This window comes from Electrona antarctica (assembly GCF_951216825.1).
Source record: "Electrona antarctica genome assembly, chromosome: 20".
Classification (NCBI taxonomy): domain Eukaryota; kingdom Metazoa; phylum Chordata; class Actinopteri; order Myctophiformes; family Myctophidae; genus Electrona; species Electrona antarctica.
In genome coordinates, this window is record NC_136801.1 from 21,095,968 (window position 1) to 21,106,810 (window position 10,843).

Here is a 10,843-nt window from a genome sequence, read left to right on the forward strand (position 1 = left end):
GATTGAAATATTTATTAACAGTTTGCAGAATTACAGTACATTTCAAGCACAAACTCAATACAAAGACTGTTAACTGTGAGTGGACGACCCAATTAAGCATTACACTTGTTTACAAGAGGGTCCACCATGTTCAATGCATCAAAACATTTAGAGACGTACAGATAGACACTACTATATAGTCAAAGAACAGAACAGGAATTCATCATAAAGGAGGTAAAAAGGGAAAAGAGACATATACAGTGAGGGGAAAAAGGGGGGGGGGGGGGGTGGCGGTGGGGGGGGGGGGATTCATATTTTACGGGGGCCAGTTTCGAATTGCAGCCGTCCGTAGGTGCCCTTTGAGAGTGGTTTTGAAGGAGTCAAAGGATTCACATGTCTTAATGACTGTTGGTAGGGCATTCCACATTTTGGTGGCATAGGAGCGAAAATAATTTAGTCCCTTGTTTGTGCCGAATCTGGGTTGTACATGGTTTGTTGCACTCCCTCTGGTGTTGTGGGTGTGGACTTCGTTAACATTAAGGAAGTATTTAGACAGGTACACATGGGTATCTTGGTGGTGTATCGAATCTTGTGGACCAGACCCATTGCAAGATGCCATGTAGGAGCCTGACCAGTTTGTTTTGGGAGGTCTGGAGCCTTGTTTTAAGGGCCTTTGAGGTGCTGTGGTACCAAGAGGTGCATGCATAGTCAAAGAAACCTTGTACGAGAGCTCCTGTTAAGGTGTTAAGGAACCCCCCCCCCCCACTCACTTCACACTGGTGTGATTTTTAAAATGACCGCTAGTTCAAACATGGCTCTATTTTCTAAACTGATTTACTGAGGTGCTCAAAATGTTCAGAAAACTCATGTTTGTTTGAATCCGTGCCCGAGCCAGCAACCCTCCAGGTCATCATAGTGGCCAAATCCAATATGGCCGCCAGTCCGCCACCTGAAAAAGGTTTTGTCTACAACTTTTGAACCAATGAGCTATGAATGCAAACTTGGGACCTCATTCACAACGGCGTTTACGCTCATAACGTGACTGAACCTCTATTTTACCAGAGGTGGACAGTCAAAATGTTACTTGAATAAGAGTGAAAAAGTATGTGCTATTAAATGTACTTAAGTATTCAAGAGTAAAAGTAAATTCAGGCCTGGACTGGCCACTTGACGTACAGGGCATATGCCCAATGAATGGGCTGCTCCATCCATTCCTTTTCTTTTCTCCATTCCATTTCCTTTTTGACGCACGCACGCACGCACGCACGCACGCACGCACGCACGCACGCACGCACGCACGCACGCACGCACGCACACACACACACACACACACACACACACACACACACGTGTCTACTTCTCTTTCCTTTCAGAATAATGCAGCTTTCAAGTACCGGTACTTCAGCTGTTTTTGTCGCTATTTCTGAGTTTTGAGTGGCTGCTGTCCATTACACCAAAGAAAGAAATCTCCTTCTACATCCATTAGCTATTTTTGTCTTCCAATTTCTCCGTCTCCAATATGGTTTCATCTGTCTTTCAGTGTTCTGGGCTGAATGAGGGTCTCCATGATTGATTATAATGAAGCACATCAAAGGGCTTGTGCTCTTATAAGCCGGATGCTGGGGGAAGAAAGGGAAGAAAATACCATTCCTTAATACGAACATGTAAGCACTTCACCATGCTTCACAATACTATTATATTTCAGTATAAAAGTGGTGGTATTAGGGCTTGTTTGTTTGTGTGAGCCGAAACTGGACCCAAAACTGGTTCCCAAACATTAAAAGTCCATAGACTTGGCTGCCACATGACATCATGCCTGAAAGCCAGACAAAACAGTCAGAACTCTACAGACTTTCTAGAAGTTTACTCAAGTAAAAGTAAAATAAATAGTCTTGGAAATGTACTGGAGTAAGAGTAATAAGTATAAAAAAATCTAATACTCAAGTAAAGTACAAATCCTCAGAATCAGTACTTAATTACATTTACTCAGTTACTGTCCACCTCTGTATTTTACATATTTCAAAGATGGCGACTATCTACGATACTTTATTGTCAGCTTGCACTGAAATTTGTTTTGCGTCCATGACGTCACCGTTCAAGATACAGACAAGACATACACAATACATTACAAAAGATACATTACAGGACACAAATCACAGAAGCAGACAGGAACAAGAACAATAGAACACCGATTTTGGTTTAAAAGCAGAACAGACTGGTTCTTTAGCAACAGTTGATATTCATCATTTAAAACATGTAAGGGGTCAGAGGAGATACTCTTTGCCAGTCTAAGCATGCTCTTGGTCTGGGCTTCTTTAAATGAATGTAACACGACCTCAGCAATCTGACAATTTGTTTTACTTACCATAACTTTGTAATTTTTTGCAAACTTGGTGACTATTTTGTACTTTTTGAGCATTAGAAACACATTGGAATGCTCCTATTCATGATTAAATCCTTCTAGAGCACTCTGATTTGTTTATTACTGTGTAGAGTTGTTATAGATTTAGATCAAGCTGGAGCTCCACCAACTCAAGAATGTGGAGAGAATTCTGTTGGAAGAACCTAATGAGATTTTTTATTACACCTAAAATTAAGTCAAGACAATTGAAAACAATACAGCCATGCTGGAGACAGTGTGGCCACAAGGGGGCGGGCCACGCTCATATATTCTGGACTTGTCCTAAAATTCAGAAATACTGGCAGGATATCCACTCCACCTTGGAGACCATTCTGTGTTTTAAGATACCTCAGACTTGTTCCTTTTTATTGCTGGGAAATATCCCTGAAGAGTTTCTAATACATGATAAATATTTAATCAAGATCCTCTTAGCAACAAGTAAGAAAGCGATCACACGACGCTAGTACCAACAGGACCCACCAACGAAAGAACATTGGATGGACATTACTGAGGAACTGTATGTTATGGAAAAACTAACATTCATACTTAGACTACAAGAGGATACGTTCTATAAAAAGTGGGGAAAGTGGGATCTCTTCTTCTCAGCCAAGCGATAATGCAAGAGGATTTCAATGAATGTATCTTGTAATATGAAAAATGCAGCCTTGTCTTTTGTTTTTGTCTTCCTCCTTTTGTTTTTTTCGTATTGTCTTTTTTTTGTTTTGTTGTCTGTCTTTTCATCAAAAAACAAAAAAAATTCAAGCTGGAGAAAAGAAACAACCTGTGTCTTCTTTTCCTTTCGGATTTTCCCTTCGGGGGTCGCCACTGTGAATCATCTGCCTCCATCTTACCCTGTCCCCTGCCTCCTCTTCTCTCACACCAACTAACTTCATGTCCTCTTTCACTACATCCATAAATCTTCTCTTTGGTCTTCCTCTAGGCCTCCTGCCTGGCAGTTCCAACCTCAGCGTCCTTCTACCAATATACTTACTATCCCTCCTCTGTCCAAACCATCTCACTATCCTCCTCTGTATGTGTCCAAACCATCTCACTATCCTCCTCTGTATATGTGTCCAAACCATCTCACTATCCTCCTCTGTACGTGTCCAAACCATCTCACTATCCTCTGTACGTGTCCAAACCATCTCAGTCTGGCCTCTCTGGCTTTATCTCCAAAACATCTGACATGTGCTGTCCCTATGATGTACTCATTCATGATCCCATCCATCCTTGTTACTCCCAGAGAGAACCTCAACATTTTAGTCTCTGCTACCTCCAGCTCTGCTTCCTGTCTTTCTGACTATCTCTAAAACATAAATGTGTATACTACAGATGTAATTTTATTGAAACAAGAGAATAATAGCATAAGAGCTAAGAGCATAATAATAGCTTAATAATTTATGCTGAGCATTAGTCAAAGGCATCACATTTTAACAGTATGTTTAAATTGGAAACACGCGCAAGCACACACACACACACACACACACACGCTCCGTCCTTTAGATTCCTCACGGAGAATACCTTTTTTTGTCCTGATCATACAACTTCTATATCGAGGTGCAAAGGATTCCAGCTTTGCATAATTCCAATGTGTTTCTAATGCTCAAAAAGCACAGAATAGGCACAAAGGTTAAAAAAAAGGACAAAGTTAAAGTAAGTAAAACAAATTGTCAGATAGTCGCCATCTTTGAAATATGTTTTTTGACAATTAGAAACATTTTGGAATGATCGTCTTTATGACTGGGTGTGGCTGAACCTCTATTTTGCATGACACCAAGTTTGCATTCATAGCTCATGTGGTTCAAAAGTTCTAGATAAAACATTTTTCAGGTGGCGGACTGGTGGCCATATTGGATTTGTCCACTATAATGACCTGGAGGGTTGCTGGCTTGGGCATGGATTCAACAAACATGAGTATTCTGAACATTTTAGGTAGAGTAGAGTGGATACTGTTGGGCTTTGCATTTTTCTTGCATTTGAAAACAGTGTCAGTGTGTCTGTTTTCTCTTGCAGTACGTCTGGTCTTCTCCTACTCATGTCACCATTGTAGGGGTGTAAAATAATTTATCAAAGTTATTGTGGAAAAACTAAACAATTTCGTTGTGCATAGTTAAATCACCAGTACAGAAATCTACAAAGGTTCCCCAAAAACTCTTGTATAAATCGGCACAGCTCGGTGGTCTTGTAGTAGTCAACATCTAATGGAGCACTTCACCCATATAAATTGTCCTCTCTAATGCTCATTATAATAACATCGCACCATTTCTGTCTACTCGCTAGGCCTCCTCTGAGACACAAAGTGATGGGTGAAGTAAGTTTAACTGGTGCATGTAGACAATTGGATTGTTATACTACACAATAGAGCACCGAAGTCCTGACGTCACTGTCAGTAGAGGGCGTCAATCCACAGGTTTGTCTACTTTTTATTTGCATTGTAATCACCATAGGAGGATTTTAGATCGCCTCATATAAGAACTGCGTTTGAAAAATAAACCGATCACCCCGGCCTTTTCACTCATATGGATATGAAGCATCGACTGAAGGTGGAAATCTACAAATATACCCAAAGAACAACAAAAAAACGTTAGAAACGAGTGAAACAACCCAGAGACTACATTTCCGGTATAGGTGGGTGGCTGCATCTGCCTTCATATGTAGTTTCAAGGCTTTTGCGGCCACATTAATTCCATTTTCTCCAGAACCTGGCTTTATCAAATATGAATGGACATAATTAACGACACACAACCACTCCCGACAGAAAGGCCAGGGTGGTCAGTTTATTTTTCAAACAGTTCTTATATGAAGCGACCTAAAATCGCCCTATGGGGATCTCAATGCAACTAAAAGAAATACATGAACCTGTGTATTGGCACCCTCTACTGAAAGTGACGTCAGACTTCGGTGCTCTATAGGACAAACAAATTGAAACAATTTAAGTATGACCATGTTTTAATGAAATCCCATATTTAAAACACCACATTGCATTTCAAAATGATTCTAAAAAATCAATTCACACTGATAAAATAGTATATCATGACATTAAATGACGACAAATGAAAACAAAACCAAACCAAGATAGTTTGGAATGGCTTGACATAAAAAAGAAAACAAACTAAAATAGGTTTAGAATGGCCTGACAAAAACAAACATTTTTAATAAGTTCAGTTTACAATGTCACATAACAGTGCATAGCTGATTTCGGCGAGGTCGAGATGCTTCTCTGAAACCAATCCAGAGTCAGTGGACAACTACAGGAGTTTCCACTTGTTTTTTGTTCAGAGCACTTTTTCGAGCTGCCGCAGCACGTCCAGAGCGCTCGGCCTGGAGCGAGCATCTCCGCTCCAACACTGGCACAGCATGCCCGTGCAGACCAGCCCCCACGGGGTCTGGAAGAAGGGCAGCTCTTTGACCGACGGCCTCAGATTGTAAGCCACGACCGCGTACATGACGTACTCCCTCTCTCTCCCCGGGTAGGGCAGCTCTCGGGTCACCAGCTGCCACAGGACGATGGCAAACGAGTAGATGTCGGCCGTGCACAACACGCCTTCCCCCTTCAGCAGCTCAGGTGCCCTGTGTGCGTGGGATAGGAAGGAGTGGGCACCTGAGAAGTCTGGGCACCTCAATGCAAACTTGGCCATTGGGTTCGATTGATTGAAAATGTTATTCATAGTATGTCGAATGGGAACATTTATTTTCAATGAAAGTACAGGTCAATACAAAAACTGCTATGAGGATAAAGCCAGAAAAAGCAAGCACTAAGATTAGTTTGTCCTCCATTTTCAATTCATCAGAACATTTAAAGACGTACAAATAGACTTCTATGAAAAAAAGGAAATCATCAGTTAAGTAAAAAAGGGGAATACGTGTACAGTATGAAAAAGGGGGGGGGCTTACTTTTTTACAGGGGCCAGTTTCGACTTGCAGCTGTCCATAAGTGCTCTTTGTGAGCTGTTTTGAAGGAGTCTAGGGATTCACATTTCTTAATGGCTGTTGGTAGGGCGTTCCACATTTTAGTGTCATAGGAGCGAAATGAATTTGTTTGAGCCGAATCTGGGTTGCACGTGGTTTGTTGAACTCCCTCTGGTGTTGTGATTGTAGACTTTGTTGACATTAAGAAAGTATTTTGACAGTTACATGGGTATCTTAGTGGTGTAGTGAATCTTGTAGACCAGGCCCATTGCAAGCTGCTGTACCGGGTACAGCAACTTGCAGCAAGCCATTCCAGCCTATGTGTGGGCAATTTATAATAAAAATTACGCTTTGGAAAATGGTCTGAAGTACAAGATTTGAACGGGCAAGGTACATCATTATCAGACCTGGCTATGCACACATTTTTATAGCAAGTTGTAGCAATTGTTGGAATATTATATTGGGTTTTAAACCCATTAAGACCGGATATTAAAAAAATATGTGCTTTATTTAATAGATCTGCCATTTTTGAAAATCATGAAAATGTGTGCAAGTCTTTGAATATATATTATTTTAAAGCAAACATTTTTAAGTCAAAGCTGTGATTCTGGGGGTCCATGGAACGAAACATATTTTGAGATGGGGGGGGGGGGGGGGGGGGGGGGGGTCCATGGCCAAATGCATATAATTTTGGTGGGTGTCCTTGACATGAAAAGCACCACTGATATAGCAACATACGCTTTTCAGAAAACTGTTGATTTGGAAGTCATTGTAGAATCGGCCTCGGGTCTTACAATGTCAAATGTTCAAATCATGTCGCCTATAGGCTACATACCCTAATTTCACACCATTTCCCAAAGCATACCTTCATTTTTACATTTTGGAAAGAAATGGACAATTTAGCATTGATGATGTGGCCAGACTTCGAGTGCCCACTCACTCTTCCTGGTTACCTGTGCGTGTATGTGCCTCCTATCTGACTGAACTGGGGCCTCATCACCTCCGACACAGCACCATCAGCACCTCTGGGACCGTCCAGCTTCAGAGAACACCCGAAGTCCACCAGCTTGCACACGTCCTCGTTGGACACCATAACGTTGGCCGGCTTCAGGTCCAGATGCACGATGCCGTGGGAGTGGAGGAAGCAGAGGCCGCGGATGATTTGGCTGGAGTACCTGCACCACCTGCAGTGGTGGACAAAGTATTTACGCTCATGTAAATATACCAAAGTATTCAAAGGCACCATTTATTGAAATTTGGAACATTTCTCATCACAAAAAATGAAAAAGAAAATGGGGAGATACATTTACAGCATTTACTTTTAGCAAAAGGCCGATGCACAACTCAGAAGGCTAGTGACAGGTGCGTACTTAGGGCAATACAGTATGCAGTATATTAAAAAGGGTATCTTTGAAAAACAAAGGAAAGGTCCCGCACACTGTCAGACACTTGCAAAAATGTTGCTCTTTATTAGGTCGACGTTTCGGTTGATTAGAGTGACTTCATCAGGACTGTATAAACATTAGGTCATGATGGCTCTTACAAGGACAATCGACCGAAACGTGGACCTAATAAAGAGCAACATTTTGGCAAGTGTCTTACTCTTGACAGTGCGCAGGACCTTTTTGGTTACCCGTTTTAATTTAGGAGATAGATTTACAAACATGTCACGGTGTGTCACGTTGTGAGCTTGTAGATAAGTTATTGTTACTAGATTTGAAACAGGGTGGTTAATATTATGTTTTTGTACTTTGGGTCCTGGGTCCAGGCTTCAGGTAGCCTCGGTCCCAGCCTTATCTGCGAAGAGAAAAGCCTGGTCACAACCTAAGGCAGAGAAGCTATCGGCGGAAGTGTCAGTCCGGAACATCCATCCGTCAGATGCATTTCCCCGGATACGATATTTTTTGACCAATCCAATCACAAAACTTGTTTCATTCACGGAGAATGTAAACTGATTTGTAAAGCATCAACGTAATTTCCTTGAGCGGTACTTCTGCCAAATTCCCACCCCCCCCCCCAAAACATTATAGTGTCTACACAGCATAGGTCTTGCCCAGCTTGAGCTCCAGGGGTTCCATGCAGACCTTTCCTATAAAGTAGAGTCAAAACTACAATATTTCTAGGCCTACCCAAAATGTAGCAGAGTGAAGATCATGTGCTTACAAAAAATAAATAAATATGTAGAGTAGGCCTACTAAAAGAAAATAATGTAGTCTACTGGTTACTGTCCATCATTAGCATTGGATCAAGAAGACCATCAGACAGTGGTGGAAAAGTACTCACATTTTTTAAGTAAAAGTAACCATAAATAGTCTGGAATACAACATTTGATTTAGTAAATGTACAAATATTGGCGTAAACAAATGCACTTAAAATTAATGTACCATGATTATGCACTATGCAGAATGTCCAGTTATGGGCTATAAAGATATTTTGAAAATAGCAGGTCTACAAGCTCACAATGCGTTGCGATTGAGCCATTTTTAAATAGGCCTAATGTATGTTTTGTAATAATAATCACAATCTTCAGCCTAGTAACTTAACAGAACACTGATCATAAATATATATCTAGGAAAGCAAAAGTCAGACTCGATGAAATAATATTGATTCCAAGGCATAATCATGCACTTGTTCCATTTACAACCCTTACATATACAAAAATAATGTTCAGATTTCAAATGTAAAGTTCTCACCCCAGGGTCACGGATGTCACACTGACAATTCAGTTCACCTCGGGCGGGTATTCTTGGTGAGCACTTTACATTTGAAATCTGAACGTTTATAATTTATATAGAGTTATTGGGCTGTAAATGGAGCAAGTGCATAGACCTGGTTGTAGTTCAGGCTCAGCCTTGACGCTCGTGACAGAGGAGCGCCATGTGAACAAACTTCCGCGATCGCTACATTTACATTGTACACGTGTACATAAACATTCAGATTTCAAATATAAAGTACTCACCACGTGTGCCACGGGTGTTTGAAATTTGCTGGGACAGCGATAGCATTGCTGCATTCCGCGTTGTTTAATAAAAAGCATTTTTTTCTCCGAGCTGTTTTTTGCCAGAGGCTTTCAACTACGCGCCCCTATCGGTCGGGAGGAGTGTGGCACTGCCAGTGCCAATACAGACTAATAATGTGTGCAACTGAGTTTTCCGAACGCACCCCGTTTGAGAAAAGTAGCCGGGGCGCTCGGATAAAAATGCTTTTTATTAAACAACGCGGAATGCAGCAATGCTAATCGCTGTCCCAGCTAATTCCTAACATCCGTGGCACACGTGATGAGTACTTTATATTTGAAATCTGAATGTTTATGTACACGTTTTCAGTGTAAATGTAGCGATCGCGTAAAACTGGCTTCAATTGCATCATGACAGTCGGATCATTTGGAACCACCTGTCCGTGCCCAGCGCGTCCTCCGTGCAGCCGTAGATGACGCGGTGCAGGGTCCGGTCACCGGCGTACTCCATCACGATGGTGCCGATGTTGTCCTCGTTGTCGGCGGTGGCCGGCGCGCACGTCGTCGCCGCGATGAAGCGCACCACGTTCTCGTGGCGCAGGTGCGCCGCGTTCAGCTCGGCCCAGAAGCTCTGCCGCGACGCCAGCTTGTTCTTGGCCAACTTCTTCACCTTCTTCACGGCCACGGCCTCGCCGAAGTACTCGGCCCTGTAGACGGAGCCGAAGCCCCCGGACGCCACGGGCTCCAGGTGCCGCAGCTCCTTCCAGAAGATGACGCTCGACCAGCCGCGTCGTCTGACGGCGGGCTTGTTGTTCCCAATGTTCCCCCCGCGGGGAATAAGCCTCTGGAAGGAAGGCACCTGCAGGGTGCACCCGTAGCGTGTCGTGGGTTCTTTAGACAGTGGACTGCTGCACGGACCCAGGTCTAGAGAGTGGTCCCTTTGCAGGAAACGATCGATGGGGATGGGAGACGGCATTGTTACCTCATGCAAACAAACAGACAGTAGCTCTCACGAGCAGCAGCCTATCTATCCGAGTGAGTGCTGAACTTTTTTTTTACTCAACCTGCAGCCATAGTTTTTAATTTGGCGCGGTCGAATCACATGTCGCTGGCCCAAAAACTATAAAAAACTGTTTTGAGAGCGAGAGACAGCCTGGTGAGTGACGCGAGGTTAATGGGGAAGGGTGTCAGTCAGCCAGTCAGGTACTCAAGTAGAAACTAGAAAGCAAACTCCGATTGATTGATTGATTGAGTTGCCTAAGTATGTAAAGGAGCAACGCCATATCCTACAGTAAAAGTCCTGGATTGAAATCTTTACCAGACCTATGTAGGACTACTTTTGTACTTTTACATAGGCTATGTAAAAGTACAAAAGTAGGCCTATGTATTGGTTTTTGGATCAGGAGTCAGGACTATAGATCATTTTATCGAGTCCGACTTGGATCATATAGATATGCAAATGTAAAAAATGATCAAATACATCTGTTATAGTCTTGATCTTGATTGATGTTTGTGCTGTGTGTTTTTGTTTTGCTCTATTTATGTTTCTTAGATGGGCTTGGTGTTTTATGTTGCACTGCAACACTGCAAGTGGCTAA

At 42.4% G+C, this 10,843-nt stretch overlaps 1 protein-coding gene across 1 annotated transcript; it reads right to left on the reverse strand.

Moving 5' to 3' along the window:
* Positions 1-5,188: 5,188 nt before the first annotated feature.
* mos (v-mos Moloney murine sarcoma viral oncogene homolog) lies at positions 5,189-10,446 on the reverse strand. The gene is made up of 3 exons (XM_079490084.1): positions 9,683-10,446; positions 7,243-7,473; positions 5,189-5,950 (listed from the first exon to the last, which is right to left on the reverse strand). Exons 1-3 carry the CDS (start codon positions 10,219-10,221, stop codon positions 5,656-5,658), a joined length of 1,065 nt encoding a protein of 354 aa, XP_079346210.1. The 5' UTR covers positions 10,222-10,446; the 3' UTR covers positions 5,189-5,655.
* Positions 10,447-10,843: the final 397 nt, after the last annotated feature.

What these genes read in the sequence shown, in the direction of transcription:
- mos (XM_079490084.1), bottom strand. Translation starts at nt 10,221, where the DNA reads ATGCCGTCTCCCATCCCCATCGATCGTTTCCTGCAAAGGGACCACTCT. An exon ending in GACGCGCTGGGCACGGACAG is followed by an intron (nt 7,474 to 9,682) that starts GTGGTTCCAAAT and finishes CCACCACTGCAG; the next exon opens with GTGGTGCAGGTACTCCAGCC. An exon ending in GGAGGCACATACACGCACAG is followed by an intron (nt 5,951 to 7,242) that starts GTAACCAGGAAG and finishes CCACGCACACAG; the next exon opens with GGCACCTGAGCTGCTGAAGG.